The following is a 20,040-nucleotide window of genomic DNA, read 5'->3' as shown; positions in this document are numbered from 1 at the left end:
TTGCACAGATTTTTTTAAAACAGGAGAACAAGTATTTTTTCTAGGGTTTGAGTATTGGGAAGAGATGTTGAAAATGATAGGCTGAAATACTGTTAACTAGCTTTATGATCTTTTCTTTACAGCACTTATGCCTGAGGCATCTCTTCTGGCACTTTGACATTTGAAAATGAGAAGACTTGCAAGTGAAGAAAAGGAGAACAGCAGAGAAACTTACTGGAGCTTCCAAGAAATTACAGGAACTGACCTTCATGTAACCAAGGAGAAAGCAAAGCAGTGGTTGGCTCTAAGCAGGAGTCTGGAGTAGTAAAGTTCATCCAAGAGCAGTGCTCTACTGTGATTTGGAATAACCAAAGTGGTGAAATGAAATGAATCAACAAAGATGTTTATTAGAAGTTCATTGCGTCTTCAGACATCTACCTCCTCAAGGTTGAGGTAGTTAGAGTAATAGGACTTCACCGATTCCCAAATGCACTGTTCAAATGTACAAATTCTGTAGAATAGTTTGTCTATTGGAATCTAAACTTTAGTGCAACTTTCACCTGGCAGCATGGGAGGTGAAAGTTCTCTCTGACTGAACCAGGGCTTTTATGTTAGGATCCAAAAAATGTGAAATTGTTGAGTGGCAACCAAGAGGAAAGGTGAGATGAAAAAAGTAACTCCTTTTTTAACATAGGCTAGAAATTCAGGGGCTGTGCAAGATCATACAGAGTCAGTGAAGGTAATTAAATGTACAGAAAATGTGTCTGTTTTAGGAAGCCACTTCTTGCAAATGTTTGGAAACTGAGTACTTGAAAAAACGTCTTATGTCATATTTTCATTTTTGTGCCATTCTGTTTTTTTCTTGTAGTTTATACAGTGTTAGCCCCAAAGACAGGACACTGAGTTGATTGGACTGATTAAACTCACTGTGTAGCTATTCTAATATAAGGACTGTTCTAATTCTAATATAAGCTATTCTAATATAAGTTAACCACTGTATTTCAGCATTTTAACTTCTGAAACTGAGTTTGTTTCTTCTCTCAAAATTGGAAAGGGCTGTGTTTGTTCAAGTTACAAACGAATGTATGCGTAAAGCTTAAGCCTTTTCTTTAAGTGTCTTATGGAATCTCTGTCATTACACTATGGAGGTGATGACTCTACTTTCAGAAATTTATTATCGTACATGTGAGGCGCAGAAAGCACTGATGTGTGCTCATTTAAATAAATCTGGAAATTGACTGTTGAAGAGGACCACGTACTTGCAACTAACTTGCTTTACAAAGCTCTGTTATTTCAGGAAAAACATAATTCCTATAGGACAGAGACTTAGAATACTATTCAAACTTGATACAGTGTGAAAAAGTAGCAGGCTGAAAATGAGGACTGTGAAATTGTTTGCTAAATTGCATGTTGTTTTAGTGTTGCTGCAGTGTACTATTAAGTATCTTATTAAAATAATGCTACTAGCATTAATGTACTAACTTAAGATACCAAATGTGTCAGTTGTGTCTGAGGCTTAACATCAGTAGTGTTTGTTATAGATGTCATTGCTAATGATTTCAGTTGTATCAAACTTCATTTTAAAGCAATTTGTATAGTAGGTTGTTTGAGCCTGGAATGCAGAATGCTACTGTAGTAACTATGAGCAAGTTAGATAGTATATGAATATGTTAGAATGTATTGGCTGCAAATAATCACCATTGTGCTGGATGCTGTGCATAGAAGATGTTTTCTATTTCTATACAGGTTACCATTGTTTTGGACTAGTTAAAGCAGGACAAGTTAAGCTGTGTAGTAATGTTTCCTGCAGTGACATACTCACCCTAGTTTGTTTGGTTGCATATTTATTTTTGCATCAGCAACTTGATCTTTAGTTTTCAGGATATTTGCTGGAAGAAGCTGTCTTTGTGCCTCACAACAGTGTGTTACATTGTAGTGGTATTTTTGGGAATGTCCTCTAAATGACAATAACGTGGTAGTGCTATAGTAGAAATATGGGAGTATAAAGTTTGAGGCAGGTAAGATTAGTGATTTGTGTACAGTCTAGTGAAAGCACACCTGACATAGAGTGGTTTTAGAGTCCTTCTTCTATGCTTATGAAAGATTCGTACCAAGAAGGAACAGACATGGAGTTTTGGGCTTTGAGCTGAAAATTTTCATCACTCTGCGGCTTGTATTTTCTTTTCCTATAAAGCAAAGCAAGTGCAGATGGTGTTAATTCAGAACTTAAAGTACTGAATGAGAAGTGATTTCAAAGTTGGCAGATTGCCCAAGTGTATGTGCAGTGCATAAAGTTGGTTTACAATCAACTGAAGAGTAACAAGGTGTACTAAGACTCATATTTATCAATATACTTAAATACTGGCCTGATTTTAGAAAAAAACAGTTGTGTCATTAACGAGCTTTGCTTCTCATTACACAATTATTTAAGAGAGAGTGCTAAAGATTTATTAAAAAGAAATAGGATACTATGATTAGTAGGTGAAATTCACTGTTGAAACATCATCCTTGACAGATGAATCAGGATGTTACTCAATAGACAGATGATCTCAAGTGTTCAAGTTACAGCTGTTTTATTAGCTGCCACTGGTTTCATTGTTTGTGGGGTATCATTCTGGGACATCGCACCCAGTTTTAGGTTGTGGAAAAAAAAATTGATTAATGTTCTAACATGACTGTTCTCACATGCATGTTGTGACCTTACATTCTGTGTTCCAACATTTCTGTGTTCATGGATTTCATTCTTTTTCCTCACTGAAGAATGTATAGAATAAGATGATTTAATTTTGAAGTTATGTGGTAAAGTTGGACATGTAAGGTATTCCTTCCTATAAATAGGCATTTTCATGTGAACTATTTCTAGAAACTAGACACAGGACCATCAGTTTTGATTTGTCATGGCAATTTGATGCTCCAAGGATGTACTGATCGTGGTTCTGTAAAGGAAAAATGGAAGAAAGAAAACAATAATTTGTGGTGCTTGTTAACGTCAAATTTCTTAATGATTTGCAGGTTGCTTTTACCAAAACTTTTGTTCAGCATTATGCTTTTATTATGAAAACACTGAAGAAAAGCCATGAGTCAGACACGATGTCTAACAGAATTGTGCATATCAGTGTTCAGTTGTTCAGCAATGAAGAACTAGCACGCCAAGTAACGGAAGAATGTCAGCTGCTGGATATTATGGTCACAGTTCTGTTATATATGATGGAAAGTTGCCTTATTAAAAGTGAATTGCAAGGTAGGTTTTGATCACGGAATTTGTGTTTGCGTGCTGTAGGGTAGCTTGATTAATGGGAACTATATCAAATTCAAATGTTTCAGAAGTTCGCAAGAGAAATTGTATTGTTTGGTCTTTTTGTGCATCTTGGCAGTATTCATAAAAGGCTGCATTTGAAAAATCTGAATTTGATGTGCACGTCTGTTATTGTGTGTCACTTGAGCACCACCACTACATCCACTAGGCCATGAACTGCCAGGTTTGCTTTGTTTTGGCACTAGTAGGAAAGCTTTCTTATGAAATTAAATTTGCCACACTTTTCTTGAGGAGAACAACACAGGGTTTCTGTCAAATGGCTACTGACAAGTGAGCACAGAGGAAAGAAGAATTTGCACACCTTGTTGCGTGGATCTTACGACAAAAGCCAGGGATGCTGGAGATCAAGTTTCTTTGCTTGGCCAGACCTTGTGATTTCAGGAAGGCTTTGAACTATGTTAAATGCTCCCAAGCAAACAAGTTACCTTCAATTCAGTGGCGTGAGAATCTGTGAATATTAGAAGTTTTGGTGCAGCTACAGTTCAAATGGCACTTCAGAGTGCCGGAGTACAATAAATACAAGTTGCTATTTTTGTATTATTTTGTAACTTTATTTTAAAACATCAACTTAGAAAATAGTTATTATTTCCTCTTTCTGAGTCCTTTTTTTTTTTTTTTTAATCTAGATGAAGAAAATAGTTTACATGTTGTGGTGAATTGTGGTGAAGCACTACTGAAGAATAATACATACTGGCCCCTCGTTAGTGATTTTATAAACATACTTTCACACCAAAGTGTGGCAAAGAAGTTTTTGGAAGATCATGGTCTTTTGGTAACATGGATGAATTTTGTATCGTTCTTTCAAGGTAAGTGCTTTAGTATTAATACTTAAAGTCAGTGTTAATACAAGGATGTTAGAACAGCTTAATATTCACGGTAGCAAAATCTTCATACTGCTGTATGTAAATATTTCCCTCAATATTTCTCAAACTATGTGTTTCTAGAAGGCAACAATATGTTCTGGAGAACACAATTAGGTCAGAAAAAGATCTAATTGATATTTATCTTGTGTGAACTGGTTAGAGTAATTGCATCATAACTGAGAGAGATTCACGGTGTCATGATTCTTAGATTGTAGGTATTGTAAATTATGGCTTGTGCCAGAAGCATCTTACTGATGTAGTTTGGAAGTTAAATATTGAGTAAATAAACTTGGATCTTCTTTCTGCACATTGCTATGAAGAAACTTGTGTGTGTATATAAAATAACATCAGGAATTTTTAGAATTTGATAAATGTTATGCCTAGAAAGAGACCCAGGTGTTTTTGTCCAAAAGTTCTGATTGAGTTACTGAGGTCCAAAGTAGAAGGGCTACTGTCCGTGTTAATGTTGTCTTAAAGGCAAGGGTTGCAGAGCCCTATCTAGAGACTTTGTTCTTTGTTGATCTATTTATGTTCAAACTTCTTTGCATTACACTACAAATATTGCATTCCACTTAGCCCTAGTTAGGTACTTCATTTTATAACTCTGCTTAAATCTTTGAAGGTATGAATTTAAACAAACGAGAATTAAATGAGCATGTGGAGTTTGAATCACAGACCTACTACGCTGCCTTTGCTGCTGAGTTGGAAGCCTGTGCCCAGCCAATGTGGGGTCTTCTGTCACACTGCAAAGTTAGGGTGAGACTAACATTTCTGGACTAATTCATACTTTTATTCATGACTTATTTCAGAGTTCTAAAATCTGAAAGGTCTGTTTTATATTTGTATAGTCTCTCTTCTCTGTCTTTGCCTACCAAATGTATAACTCAATGATCAATTTGCATACTCTGTACAATGTATGTAGAACTCCTGCTTGTACCTAATGAGTCGTCTCCAGAACTGTGATTCCAGGTCTGGGATGTGAACTGATCATACATATGGGGTAACTTCTCATTTGATGACGAACTTCTTAGATGTCTGAGACATTTTGTCCTTGTTCAGCGAGAAAGGAGATAAATAAGTCATCCCTAATGGGATTATAATGTAGACTGTGTACTCATATAGACAGTTCATTATGATGGATAGTGGAATAATTATGTTTTTGTGTTGTTTTACTAATAACACGAGGTAAAAAAGTTTTAGGTAATGACATCGGGGTGGTATTTACTATTTGCTAGACTTACATACAAATAGATGTACAAAATACAAATTTGTATTTTGTACTTATATACAAATGTAGTTAAAAAAAGTCCATCAGCTTATAGGAATACATAATGTGTGTGTGTGTGTGCGGGGGGAAATGGTGGTCTTATGGTCTATTTTTTTTTATTTAATGATAAGCTTATTTCAAAGGTAAGCATTTAGGATGTGTAATAAAGTACATGAGACAGTATATCTGAATTGAATAGTATTTTGCAAAAATGTGCATGAGCTTTCTGTGCATTTTTTTAAGCAGTTTTAATCAGGCAGTTGCAAAAACCTTCCCATGATGTAAATGATGATATATTATGAATGTTAGTATATCTTTTGAATTACTTTTTTTTTTTCTTTTGAAAGTATTTCTTTATTTTTACCATAGGGACAGGAGGATCTGCTTTTAGATTAAAGCCTGTACAATTTCTTGTCCTGTCTGACTGCGTGTCAGATGTTTTCACCTCCCATGTCTGAAACCTTTGGTAGCTCTCAGTAAATCTGTGAGAGAACTAGAAGTCTTACAGTTCAATTATTGTGTGTGTGTAGTGAAACCTAATGGTGGGAAGAGATCTTAGCTTGTGTCTCATGCCTGAAGGAAAGCTTGCTGAGCTTTGTCACCATAGAGGGTGGAGTAGCAGGATAGGAACATGGCTGATGCATTCTCTGATGAGAAGAGGTGACTGAGCAAGTCAACACTTGCACAGCTTCTGCCTGGCTGAAGCACTCTTGGCTTTTGCATGAAAAGTGTGTTTTGTTACCTAAGAGTGTGAGTCCATATTTAGGGGGAAGGGCAGATTAAAGGAAAATACCCTAAGAAATGAGGGGTTTGTAGGTTCCGTTGCTGGGAGAGTGGTTTGCTTTACCTCCTCCCTCCTGCCATGCCTGCATATCAGTTCTTTGTCACTGGAGGGTAACATACAGTTCTAGTATCGAAGTACATGGTTTAATTGAGAAATATTTTAGTATTAGGGCATTATTATACAGTTACATTTTATTACACAATCATGATAAGACTTTTTATTTTTAAAATCTGTGTAGTCTTTTTGTCACTACAGTTTGCTAGTACAATGTACATGAAATGAAAGATCTTTCAATAGGTATAACTTACAGGATACAGGAATTCCTTTAGATTGCATGTGAAGACACTTTTCTAATGTTGACACACTTTTATGTAAAATTAAATGGATAAATTAAAAAAACAGTGAGCACTAAGAGCAGCTGATCATTCTGAAAGTGCCTCAGTTCTCACCTTTAAAATATTTGCTATCTAGAGCAAGAATGAAACTATCCTAATGCTTACCAATTTTTCATATGATGAGGTCACGCACCTCTTGAAATAATCCTTTATTCATATTGGGAAAACAGTGGCCTCTGCACTGTTCAGAGTCCTGTAGTACTGTGGTTTCTCTTCCTGCAGGAAACACAAGAATACACACGGAATGTTGTTAGATATTGCCTTGAAGCACTTCAGGACTGGTTTGATGCTATCAATTTCGTAGATGAGGTATGTATCAATGGATTTAAATGAAATGCTATGAAAGCCTGGTTAAAGTTGTAAGGTAATGTACTTCTGTGTCTGAACCAAACTGTTATTCTTCGTATTGATTGAAAAAGAGTTGCTTTGCTGAACTGAGTTTTGTAGTTAATAGCTGCAGTGTGATGTGATAGGATCCTGTATTTCTAGAGACTTAATGATTTAAATATGCTGGTGCAGACTTAATAATCTAAAAAAGCAGGGCCCTTGCTGTACTTCTGTTCCACTGAATGAAGAGTGGCAAGACAGAAGTCCTCCTGTGATAAGGTAATGGGGATGCAGCTTTGCTATCTTAGGGATATTCTTTCAATCAGTTCTGAGTGTCATTATCTACTGGGATATAAGAGATTAACTACAGGAGACTGAATAAGGGATATTTCTGAATCCTCAGAAATTAATACGTTTCTGAATCTTCATGAAGCAATATGAGGTTGGTGGAAAGTAAGTCCCTTTAATTAGGACATGCAAGATAACTGTTCTTAGTGGTTGTGAAAAAGGTATTGTAGATGTGGGTTTTTTTTTGTTCGTTTGTTTAATATATATTATACTAAAATATCTCTTTTTATTTTTAGCCAGCTCCTAACCAGGTTACTTTTCATTTGCCACTGCACCGTTACTTTGCCATGTTTTTAAGTAAGGTAAGCATGTGTTTTCAGTTGCACAGAAGATGGAAATTCTGTGTTGAGTGTGATTGTTTGGTACAATATGTACTTGCTTCTGTTTCTAGGCTGTCAAGTGCCAAGAACTAGATCTGGATACTATCTTGCCAGATCAGGAGATGCTGATGAAACTAATGATTCATCCACTTCAGATCCAGGTATGTACCCAGACTTCTGTGTTTGATGCAGAGGCAGAAATGCACAATAAAAACTTGTCTGATTGTTTTAGCTCCAGTAATTTGAATATACATAGAAGTATTTTACAAGGAAGAATATGATTTGTAGAATATCAGAATAGTATAATTAATAGAATATATTTAATAGTTAGGATGATTTTTTTTCCCCTCCTGTTTCCATAATCAAATGTGTCATTGGTTTCTTAGTTAGCAATACAACTTGGGTAAGTATGATAATAATAGTCACTATAGCACTTTCAAAAAGAATAGCAGGATGGCCAGATTTGAATGCAGAAGTTTCTTCATGAAGTAATTACTAATGGAGTACAAGTTGAAAAAAGAAACAACAATCTGAAAATTCAAAATTTTAAATTGAGAATGAATTCAAAAGTAGATGCAGTTTCACAAATATTTTTATTTATAAAGTTGTATTTTTATGTAAATAGCAGTAAGCAGTATTTATAATCATTGCTTTTATACCTAACATATTTTAAACATTGATTACTTTAAGTTTGCAGTACTTCTCAAGATTTAAATAAATCACTGCTTTGCCTTTGATCAATTGAGTTGTATGAAATGGATGCTCTTCAGTAAAAGAGTATGTTTCATAGACTTGTAATCATTCCTGATGATCTGCTAGAGTTGAATTCAATAGCTGTCAAGTCTTGTTTGTAATTTTTTATTTTATTTTCCTCGAACAGGCAAGCCTTTCTGAAATTCACAGCAACATGTGGGTTAGAAATGGCCTGCAAATTAAAGGACAGGCCATGACTTATGTGCAGTCTCATTTCTGCAATTCAATGATTGATCCTGACATTTACCTACTGCAAGTAAGTTAAGTTTTCTGAAAAGATAAGCCAGTGTCTGAAAATAAACTACTGAATAAAATGAATTTGTTCTCTTTCCACAGGTCTGTGCCTCTAGGCTTGACCCAGATTATTTTATTTCATCAGTTTTTGAAAGGTAGGATAGAAAAACAAAAGGCTCGTGTTGAATATTTTATTAACTTTTGACTAACTTATGTTATGTGAGAGAAAAGATACGTATCAGATGTTGTGGAACAACTTTGCCTAGCCAAAGCTAATACTTATGTAAGGCACCTGGCGAAAGAGTTACCTCACGTCTTTGATCTTTTTACATGGTTGGCTTTTGATTTACAGTGGAGTAATGAAACTGCAGGTATTTTATTTTGGAATGTCTTCAGGGTGTGAGGGTTTTTTTGCTGGTGATGTGTGGTTATTTTTTTTCTTTTATGTGTTCATATGCAAGCTTTCAGGTTATGCTAACTCAAAGTAGACAAATAACACTGCAATAGTAGGAGTCACAGAAAGGATGCCCACTTTCCTGGATGTAGAATAAAATGAGGGTTTGTTACTAGCTCTAAGTTCCTGGTAAACATAAAGCGTTTTCCTGTGGAGTAAATATCACTATAGGACTTTACACATGTAAGAGGGTTTTATATTCCTGCATTACGTACATTTTATTTCGTATTATTTTAAAGCTGTTTGAATGGTGTCCTGAGTTAATTGTGCATTTAACGTTAGCGTTTAATATTGAAGAATGATGTTTCTGACTTTGCTCTTTGCTGTGTAGATTCAAGGTGGTAGATCTACTAACAATGGCATCACAGCATCAAAATACAGTTCTTGATTCAGAGCATGAAAGATCCATGTTGGAAGGAGCTTTAACATTTCTGGTCCTTCTGTTAAGTCTTCGTTTGCATTTAGGTAAGAACCTCTGCTCTATGGATATTTGTATGTAAGTAACGTAGCTGTTTGCTGTTGAAGTCTCCCAACCTTTAGTCGCTGTGATAAAGCTGCTTAGCCAAATAATGTACAGTGTTGAACACTTGGTTTCATGTGTTATGCTGTTTTAATGGCTTTTTTTATTTTGTTGTTCTAGGAATGACAGATGATGAGATCCTTAGAGCAGAGATGGTAGCCCAACTCTGTATGAATGACAGGACACACAGTTCCTTGTTGGACCTTATATCCTTGGAAAGTATTAGCTAATATCAGGGAATGAAAATGACAGGTACTGGGAGAATAGTGGGATTTTGGAGCTTTAACAAGGTTTCAGCTTACATAACTGTAACAAATTGTATAAAGATGTGTTTGCATATACATATTGTCAGCAAAAGCATTTGATGCATCTTTTGTCTTTCTTAAAAAATAAGCAAGACTTGATAGCTTTAAACAATTTTCAACACTTAAATGTTGAATGGCTGTATTGATTTACATTGTTGTTTTAATACTACAGAAGTCAAGTATGAGGTGAAAAGTCTGTTTTCCAATAATATTCTAGAAAGTGTAGTCAGTGTCACTTTTATCTACTACTTAGCCTTTGATTATAGCTAACTATATGCCAGTGTAAAAAGAGGCCGCTCATGTTGTATAGGCTTTTGCTTTAGGTATCGGGAGCTTAAAATGCAAGTAATAGTAATTCTGAATGCTGCTTTGAAATTAGAGTGAAATGTCTCTGTTCTGGGGGAAAGTATCTGACTTAGCTGATAGCAAATTCTAGATCTTCCTGCACAGTGATAACATTCATGTCCCAAAACAGTTCCGTAACAATTTATTTGTCTATCATATATAGATTCTCTTTCATCTTTGCTCATTATATTTTTAAACCCAGTTTCCATTTGAATTCTTTCCATTCAACTTATGGAATGTTCCTAACTTTTCAAATTCACATTCTTAATTATTTTTAAGTGATTCACTAAAGTATGTAAAACAAGTGATTATTTTGAGCAGTCACTTCTCACTAAGCAGAAGTTCCCTTATTTTAAACACACTGCCTGTGATTCGAGAAATTGTCAATAAAGTGATAAAGTATTGCTACCAAAAGGAAAAGTTGTCAGTCCAAGATAGAGATTTGTTTTGGTACATTCGTGGATCCCAAGCTATTCACTCGCATCCATAAATGGTTGCAAACACAAAAACATATTTGTATACCCCATAGGTATCAGTTCTTATTTAATGCTTTGCTTTTGAGTAAGTATGCAGATGCAGCAATTGGTTTCACTTGAAAAGTCATCTCCTAGCCTGGAAACCTTGGTTCATTCAGTAATTGTTATTGTTCTATAGCAGCTGGAGTATACAGACCTCTTGTGGTAAGCACAGAGCATTGCTCATACGTAGCCTTTGGAATGAGTCAATATGGAAGTAAAATGCTATGTCCTACAATTAAATTTACCTTTGCTTTTCTTAACACAAACATTACATTCCAGAAAATCCCAATCCTAAAAGTGGTATTATTCCAGGAAGCTTAAGCTTTGAATCGGTCCTGTCAGCAGTTGCTGATTTTAAAGCTCCTGTTTTTGAACCGGGAGGTTCCATGCAACAAGGAATGTATACACCTAAAGGTACAGTAATCAATCAGTGTCCTCTTAGCATAAATTCAGTAGTGAGATGTTTATCCAGAGGGGTTTTGTTTTCTTCTTGTTTTAAACTAACAACAGGAAAAAAAAAAAACCACAACAAAATGCTGTTTTTCTCTTTCATTATTATCTATTGCTTGTAATTACTAACATTTCTAAGGACTGTTAATGGGTTTTAGCTGTATGTTTTGTTATAAGTAAAAGTCAGCTTCTAATATTAACCAGGTATCTTTAGATAGCACAGGAAAAGTGGAGAACTGAATAGGTATGTTATTTATATTTCAATGATCTGCATACTTAATCATATATGTGATTACTGGACATAAGTCAGATTTCTTCCTTAGAATTTAGGACTGTTTACACAAATGTCAGTTTCAAGATAAGGTCTCCAAATTTGCTCACACTTTAATAATTAAAAATACAATGGTACAAAGTTCTTTTTAATATTGCTTTAAGTATCCTGATAGTTTACAACATTTTTTCCCAGTCAATAGTGAGAATCTAGAACAAAGTTCAAGCTAGACCAATTACAGAATATTGTTCTGTAATTCTATAATCCATACAATGCAAAAATGAGACTTCTTCCCCTGACCAGCTTGCCATCTAATTTGGATTCAACACAGTGTTGGTATATCAAAGGACAGGAAGAATTTAGAACACAGTGTTCCATTACTGTTTCCTGTCACTGAGCAGATAAGCTTCCTAAGAATCTGAAATGCTCTGTGTGCTCGTTGTGCTTCAGCTCAAAGCAAAGCTAGAGGTGGATTAGCTCTGTGCTGTGGGGTGTTTGAGTCTGACACTTGGAAACCTTTTGTTTTTTGGGGGAAGGGGTGCGGAAGAGGCTGAGTCAGTGTAGCCATTAATTTAATACAAGCTAACAACCAGTGAAGTGTTGTATGAAGTTTTTTTCTTTTCAATAATCACTGCTAGAGATGCTATTCTTAAGTCAATTTTATTTCTGTGCAGAATCCTCCCCCTACTTTTTTTTTTTTTAAAGCAATAAAAACCTGTTAGAGTTCCTGCAAGGATAAAAGCTGGGGTGGTTTTGAGTACAACTGTCTAAATGTTTATAAATTTTGTATCTCTACATGTTCTCAAAACAAATAGTGATATTTTGGGTGCTGTTATTAATTGGGGCTTACAGTTTGTCAATTTAAAATCAAATTATGTTGAGATTGCTCCCACCTAATGTCTTGTTTCCCTGTAATTAGGGGGGGGGGAACAATCTACTTGGTGATCTGCAGAAGCTCGATGTTTTCAGTAACTGCTGATTTAGAAGGAAAAAAAAAAAAAAAAGCAAGTTTGGGCTGCATTGTAGGCTGTGATAGTAGACTCTCTACCCAGGAGGGGGGGAAAAAAAAAAAACTTGGGAAGAAGGCTATTCATTGTTCGATCATCTTTCACACAGAGTAAAAGCTATGCCAAGTGTTCCCCCTCAGTAGCGTGTGAGGATGTCTGCAGAAACATGAACATTAGTAGAGGTTAACAGCAGTACAGATCGCTTGTCTTCCCAGCTGTGGGAAGTTAATCTCAGCAGTGGGATGAAGTTGCCTTCTTTTGCCTTTGAAGTATGTTGTAAATGCATATGTTGTGTTATGCCTGCTGGTGGAGCTAAACTTCTATTGTTGTTTTTTCCCTTGTATTCTTTCTTACGTTGACTTTTAAATCCATTTTGCTGTCACAGGAACTTCAAAACAATGTATAAAGTGGAACATCTTCACTTGCCTTTACATTGGAAACTTTAGTTTTGGTTTTGATGGATTTTTTGATGGGGGGGGGGGGAGAAGCCACACAGGATTTTACTTTAAAGCTACAAAATGAAATGGGGATAGTTAAGACTTAATGCCAAAATAACACACGTATGCGTTATAAAGGCATGTTTCTAAATGATTGATCACAGAATTTGAGAAGGAAGTTGGCCACTGTCAAGACTGAACAGAAAATTGTAAAGTTACAGTCATTTGGCTTTTTGCACTAAATACTTAGATATCACCTGCTGGCTAACTGCTTTGCAGTCTTTGCTTCCTATTTACAAGAGTATACGTACTTATCAAGTACCAAAGGAAAAATGATTATAACTTTTTCTTAGATGTGCTCAGAAATTAAAAAGAGCAGGAAAGATTCATACAGGAATGTACAGATAAGATATTTTGGGATTGCCTAAATATACTTAGAATGAAGTACATGTATTTACTTAAATTTTCAAGTCCTATTTGCGTGTTTCACCTGTGTTTTTTAAGCAGGAATGTATAATTCTTCCCCACTGTAGTAAAGTATTACATTTAAAAAAAAAAAAAAAAAACACCAAAAACAAAGGTAGAAGACACTAAAATAAAGCTACTTAATAGAGAAGGCCTATACCCTTAACAAACGGGTTATTTTCTGCTTTGAAACCCTAATAAATATTTTTGGTGAAATTGCGATGCCTGGATAAGTAGTAATAATTATTAATATAGAAAGTAGTAAGTATTATTAGTATGAATTAGAAAAAGATGATGTACTGTGCTGCAGAAATGATTATATATAATGGGAAATGATATAAAGCTAATTAAGAAGAAACTCTGGAATAAGTTGTAATGTCTGTAAAGAAAATTGTAACGTGACTTCTTTTAAACAACAGCTGAAGTTTGGGATAAGGAATTTGACCCTGTAATGGTAATACTTCGGACAGTTTACCGTAGAGATGTACAGTCTGCAATGGACAGATACACGGCCTTGTAAGTTGAATCAGTTTTAGAAATGTAATATCTTGCTGTTTATTGCACAACAGAATTTGTTTTTTTGTTTTTGCTCTCTGGAAATGTTAACGGTATTATCAGTGTTTTCAGGCTCCACATTTGTCTTTCAGTAAATAGCTCATAAATTTACACAGTGTAAGGGTCCTGGATAAATTTACACAGTATCAAGGTTCTGGATAGCTTAATCTGTTACTCTTCCATAAATATTGAATGCATTTCAAGTGACAAATCACTGATGTCATTACAGATCTAATATTTAACTAAAAATTAGAATTCAAAATAAGTCATATCGCTTAAAGAAAGGAGCTTTTTTATGTTATTTGAATGTAGGTAAGTGAAGCATTAATATTACTTTTTAGTTTTATTTTATTTTTCTTCCCCTGTGTGAAGAGACTGAGAGAACTGGGCCTGTTAAGCCTGGGGAAGAGGGAATTCAATGGGGGATCTGATTTTATATGCATGCGCACACACACGTATATGTACGTATAACAGGAAAAAAAAAATTATATACACACACGTACATATAACTGAAAGGAGAATGAGACAGGCTCTTTCCAGTGGTGCCAGGACAAGAGGCAGTGGCACTAACTGAAACAAAAAGACTCTGTGTGGACATCAGGAAGCACTTTTGTATTGTACATGGAGCCACTGACACAGGTTGCCCAGAGAGCCTGTGGAGTCTCCTCCTTGGAGATCCTCCTCGGGATCTGCTTTCGACATCCCAGCTTGAGAAGGGGTGTAGGACAAGATGGCCTGCCAACCTCAACCATCTGGTGATTTTTATGATGTTTTGTCTTTTGAAATGATGTTGAAGGTAATGCATTTCTTGGTATGTGTTCACCCATGACAGAAACCATGGAAAAATGCAGTAAATTCTGATTTAAATATGGGAAAAGCCACTCAGGGCCACCCTTCTAAGCTCTAAGATGCAACAAAAGTTGATCCTTATTCTGTCCCTTATGTGCCATCTAGTAAAATCTTATTCTTGGAGATTTTACTTCACCTAACTTAATTTGGTTCTCTTTTATTTCATTCCTTGAGAGTAAAAATCAAGTTCAAAACATTATTAAAAAGTAAAATAATCCTCTGCCCTTTTGCTTACTGTCTTAAGTCAAAGGCTCATCATAAACTTGTACTGTAAGAGAAAGATATCTTCAAATTGAACTTAATGCTTAAGCTGTAAATGGCTCTACCAGCACAATCATGTTTACAAAGTAAAAAAATTCTGTCTAGTGTTTCCTATTGCTTCCTGTAAAGCAGTTGTACAGATGTGAATTTTCTGTTTGATGTCTGACTAACGTGGATTTGGTGACATGAAAATTTCTCCATCTCTTCAGTGTAAGTCTTAGGAAGAAAATGAAATTCTTGAATTGAGAGCAGTAATTAACAATTCATATGGCTTTAGAAATGTCATTTTGATCAGTGGTAATCTACAGAAAAATAGAACTGTGTGCTGTTTGTGTATATGTTCTGATATTTGGAATGTTGCTTAGAGAAATTAAACTGAGAAATGGGTCATCGATTCTGAAGTTGTTCTGAACAAAGAGCACAGTGTAGTTGTTGGTAGCAGACAGTTGTCTGCATTACTGTTGTGTTTAACACAAATCTAACATGTTTCAACAGTTTAAAGCAGAGCGGTAAATTCCCTGGGAACCCGTGGCCTCCTTACAAGAAGAGAACACCGCTACATCCGAGTTACAAAGGTCTCGTAAAACTTTTACACTGTAAAACCTTGCACATTGTGCTGTTCACACTTCTTTACAAGGTACAGTCATAATTCTCATTAAGTCCAGTGTTTTACTTTCATTTTGTAGAAAGGAACGCTTAGAATCGTAGTTCTGTTGGTGTTCTTGAATAGTAAGTTTCAAGTTTATGTAACATTTATTTTGTTCTCATGAGGAAATACTTTCAGTTAGAATTCTTCTTGCTAGTTGAGCTAAAAAACGTTAAAACATTAAAATGACTGAGGTGGTTAAAATTTCCTTTTTACTGTATTCATTAATTGGTTGTATGACTGCAGAGAGATTTCTTATTTCACATTTATTTTGTAGGTCTAGCATGATGATTATTTCATGAGTGACTACTTCATATTACATGCTCCTAAGTTAGGTATCCAAAGTACATGGGCAGTCCTACTTCAAGGAATACACTCTTAATGATCAGCTTTGCTATTTGACTTGTTGCTTGTGGGTTTTGGATATAATAATGATTTGTATGGTGTTTTTCTGGCTCCTACTGAAGAGCTGGATGGCAGCAGCAGCGTTTTTAAATGTGTGCAATCTTGATGGCCTTACGTCTGAAGTGGCAAATAAGTCTCAAAAAAGTTGGTTCTAATGTCACTTTCTGGATATGTTCTGTCTTTGATAATATGTTATAGTGCTTGTTTTTCAGGACTAATTTATGCCTTTAAATTTTCTGTTGATAGTTATCTGTTCTCTTTAAGAGAAACGCATTGTTTTTCAAGAGCACATGCATCAGAGGATGAATCTTTGAGTCTTTTCTGGTACTTGGAAAGTGCTCTCAGGGCAATGTGCTGCAGAAGCAGATGAGGGACTATTGAAAAATGGTTTGATTGAGGCGCATCAGTGATTTTCCTGCTAATCTTAAGCTCTTTCATCATTTCACTGTTAAGCTTTTGTCAAGCAGAAAATCTGTTAAATACAGCAGATATAGCAAGAAGTGTGGGGCATTCACAAGGTTCCTATTTCTATTTCTTGTTTTACCTGATTTCTTTCTGTAATGAAGTGTCTTATAAATTGACAATATATCATTGGCATGAATGAAAACTTAAGAGTTTATCTGAATTCATTCAATAGATTTCACCTTTACGATAGAAAAGTATTTTTTCTCAAAAGCTGACAAATTAGTAGCTTCAGTAAGCAATAGCTTTTTCTATGTTAGGAGTGCAATTTCAAAAATCTATGTGGAAAAATAAAATATCATGAATGTGATAAGACTTCTAAAGTGTTACAATGGAACAAAAAAAAAACCCAAGTACTGAAGTTGGAGCTTAGAGTCTACCAAAAATACATTAGGGCTGCAAGTGATGTTCATATTTTTCTGCCTGCCTAATATTTTCCTGGTAATTGATACTCATATCTCATGACACAAGTCTTTGAAAGCACAGTGATTTTATTAAAAATAAATAAAATAGCATATGTAGCTCAAGGCCTTTTGTAGTCTAAGTAACCTGGAAGGTTGTGCTGAAAGAAAACCTGTAGGTTGTACTTCGTTTTTGTTCATATGAGACTTAAGGTTTCTTTCTTTACCTCCCAATGTAAGTTATAGATGTCTTTGGCAATTTCTTTTATTTTGTGGGTTTTTTCTTTTTTCTTTTTTGTAACTGAGATTGTGAGAATGTAAAAGATAAAAACGTTTTAAGATGTGGTTATCTGTTTTTCCGCCTAGATATTAATGGATCATCAGAATTTGTCAGAACACGTCCTTTGTATGGTTTTGTATTTGATTGAACTGGGGTTGGAAAATTCTCCAGAACGCGAATCAGATGAAGAGGTGGTAAGATGTTTCATTTTAATAGAACCTCATTGAAAAATTTTCATTAAAAAAAGTGTTGTCTAGTGGTTCAACGTAGATCAGTTATACATCCTTACTAATATTTTGTAAATCAGTACTGGTAGCTTGCTGGGAAAAAAAAGATTTGAACCTAAAACTCGGATTCCTAGATTTTCAAATGAAACCATGATCAACATTGCCATTAGCAGTTATATTTTTCTTATAGGAATTACCTTTTTTCATTTTTGAGATTGACTTGTGTAAACTTTGGATTATTTGTTGTGTTACTTTTAGATTGCACAGTTTCTTATTACCCTGTTTCTTTTGCTTTTGTTAGATAGCAATGATAACATGATATATATTTATTTACTAGAGTTGTAGTCTTCAAGGTCATTACTACAATTTAATAATGACTGATGTAATAATTTCAATTAAAAAGTTGTATCAGCTTTAGTGAGGTACTTTTACCATAATGTTGATATCTTGTGGAGAGCTGAAAGTTTTTGCAGTACGGTTGTAAGTTGCAATAATCTATGTAGATTTTATGAGGAAATAGGTACAATTTTATTTTTTACTTCAGGAATCTACAGGTGGACAAGAGCGTTGCCATGACAGTTGGTTTCCAGGTAGTAACTTGGTTTCTAACATGCGGCATTTCATTAACTACGTCCGAGTAAGAGTACCAGAAACTGCTCCAGAAGTGAAGAAAGAACCACCTGCAAGTACCAGTTCAGATGGTTTAGCTTCATCACAAGTAAGTGAATGAATCCCGTCTCTTTCCTGTTGCTGATGGTTTTGTTTGGTTGGATTTGGGGTGGGGGAAAGGGGAGATTTACTATTTTTATAAATTTCTTAGGGTAATATTTCTTTATATCAGAACTTGTTTCAGCTATTTCCTTCCTAATGTTACAGTTAATTAATCTTTTTTGTCCTCAATCTACCAGAGTTCAAGGCGGAAGAGCCTTCAGAGAGAGGTAGATCTGTGTGCCGTTTGTTCTCCTAAGCAATTAACTAGCAATATGGCTTTAACCGTGCTCACCTTAACATTCAGTGACATCTTCTAATTTTCCTGAATTTCCTTTTAATTTATATTGCTTTTTTCATATTCTTGATTTGTAATCTTAGGTAGTGGACTTGCATCAAAGAACGGCCCTTAATTTCAAAATATGTATTAAAAATTTAAAACTTTATATCAAATGTAAAACATTTTTGTTAGCTTACTGCTTGAGCTTTGTGTTTAGGCCTGTTTTTTTTTTTTGTCTTGCCAAGATACTACTAACATTTAATAATTTGGAGTAGTCCTAGCTTTCTTAAATCTAGGTTAGTTTAAACTTAATTTGAAAGTGCATTTGAAACAAAGTAGTTTTGGCAGGTTTTATGTGTTTTTTCTTTTTCTTTTTTTTTCTTTCTTTTTTTTTTGGTGGGGTTGGAACCAAAATGAATATTCAGGAAACCTTTTTGCTATGAATTTAGTATATGTAGTTTGTTTCCATGCTTCCTTAATTTGGGACTGACTGAGTGAGCTCATTCATTAGTGTAACTGCACTTGTCGGAATGGGATAGTGAGCTCTGCTTGCAAGTACGGGTTTGTGTCTTCTGGATCTCAGTTAATTCAAGCAGGATGGACAGCGGCTGTGGGGGTGTGTTTTGAGATACATTGTGTGACAGTGCTCAGTAGACTTGTATTAAAGAAATTTTAAGTAGCTCAAAGGTACGACAATGATTATATTCTTGAAAGAGCAGAAAATATTGCTTGGAGAACAGAATTCTAAGTTTAACTAGAGCAAAGTTAGTTGTTAGGCTGTTTGGCATCGACAAAATTTCTTCTTGTATTTGGCTTTTTATGCAGCTGCATATATCAGGTTGGTATAAAAGTATGGCATGCAGGATTAATATTTTGGTGTTCCACATTTGAATTTACAGTTTGGAAGAGAGAATCTTAAAATGTTTTGTAGATTTCCTCCTAATTGAAAATATTACTATAGCTTTATAAATGCATGTTGTTTATCCTTTATTTCTGAAAATTAAACATGGTAATTTATTTTATTTCCACAAGAACTCGGGGACAGCTCAAGTGTTCAGTTTGGTTGCAGAACGTAGAAAAAAATTTCAGGAGATCATCAATCGGAACACCAGTGAAGCAAATCAAGTGGTTCGGCCCAAAGCATCAATGAAATGGTCAGCACCTGGTGCGACTCCACAGCTAACCACAGCCATTCTAGAAGTTAAAGAAAGTATGCTATCCTTGCTGATTAAATTACACCACAAACTCTCAGGAAAACAAAACTCTTATTATCCTCCATGGTTGGATGATGTGGATGTTTTAATCCACCCCGAAATTCCAAGATACTCTCATGGCGATGGGATGACAGCAGTAGAAAGAATTTTATTGAAAGCTGCTGTACAGAGCAGACTGAATAAACGTATAATAGAAGAGATATGCAGAAAGGTGACGCCTCCTGTACCGCCCAAAAAAATTAGTTCTGCAGAGAAGAAAACGTTGGATAAAGAAGAAAGGTAACATTACTAACAAAACAGGGTGGCAGAAGGGCAATATGTGTTTTGCATGCACTGATTTATCTGGTTCTCAGTAGTGCTAGACTTATTGATCCCCACCCTTCTGTAAATGAAT

At 35.1% G+C, this 20,040-nt stretch overlaps 1 protein-coding gene across 8 annotated transcripts in view; it reads left to right on the top strand.

Moving 5' to 3' along the window:
• Positions 1-20,040, top strand: part of UBR3 (ubiquitin protein ligase E3 component n-recognin 3 (putative)) — a 96,047-nt gene that overhangs the window by 25,520 nt on the left and 50,487 nt on the right. For 3 of the 8 annotated variants that reach the window (XM_015289669.4, XM_015289667.4, XM_040704162.2), the window contains 17 exons: positions 2,992-3,220; positions 3,922-4,101; positions 4,781-4,914; positions 6,827-6,913; positions 7,516-7,581; positions 7,671-7,760; positions 8,480-8,608; positions 8,689-8,741; positions 9,372-9,505; positions 9,681-9,766; positions 11,001-11,142; positions 13,778-13,874; positions 15,519-15,660; positions 17,304-17,411; positions 17,989-18,162; positions 18,353-18,382; positions 19,465-19,925. In XM_015289669.4, the coding sequence (XP_015145155.2) occupies positions 2,992-3,220; positions 3,922-4,101; positions 4,781-4,914; positions 6,827-6,913; positions 7,516-7,581; positions 7,671-7,760; positions 8,480-8,608; positions 8,689-8,741; positions 9,372-9,505; positions 9,681-9,766; positions 11,001-11,142; positions 13,778-13,874; positions 15,519-15,660; positions 17,304-17,411; positions 17,989-18,162; positions 18,353-18,382; positions 19,465-19,925 (2,342 nt within the window). Of the gene's footprint in view, positions 1-122; positions 639-2,991; positions 3,221-3,921; positions 4,102-4,780; positions 4,915-6,826; positions 6,914-7,515; positions 7,582-7,670; positions 7,761-8,479; positions 8,609-8,688; positions 8,742-9,371; positions 9,506-9,680; positions 9,767-11,000; positions 11,143-13,777; positions 13,875-15,518; positions 15,661-17,303; positions 17,412-17,988; positions 18,163-18,352; positions 18,383-19,464; positions 19,926-20,040 lie in introns of all 8 variants that reach the window. The other 5 variants (XM_015289672.4, XM_015289671.4, XM_040704163.2 and 2 more) reach the window with 4 other exon arrangements.

This window comes from Gallus gallus, chromosome 7, assembly GCF_016699485.2.
Source record: "Gallus gallus isolate bGalGal1 chromosome 7, bGalGal1.mat.broiler.GRCg7b, whole genome shotgun sequence".
In the NCBI taxonomy this organism is placed as follows: Eukaryota; Metazoa; Chordata; class Aves; order Galliformes; family Phasianidae; genus Gallus; species Gallus gallus.
This window is presented reverse-complemented; position numbering and strand designations above follow the sequence as displayed.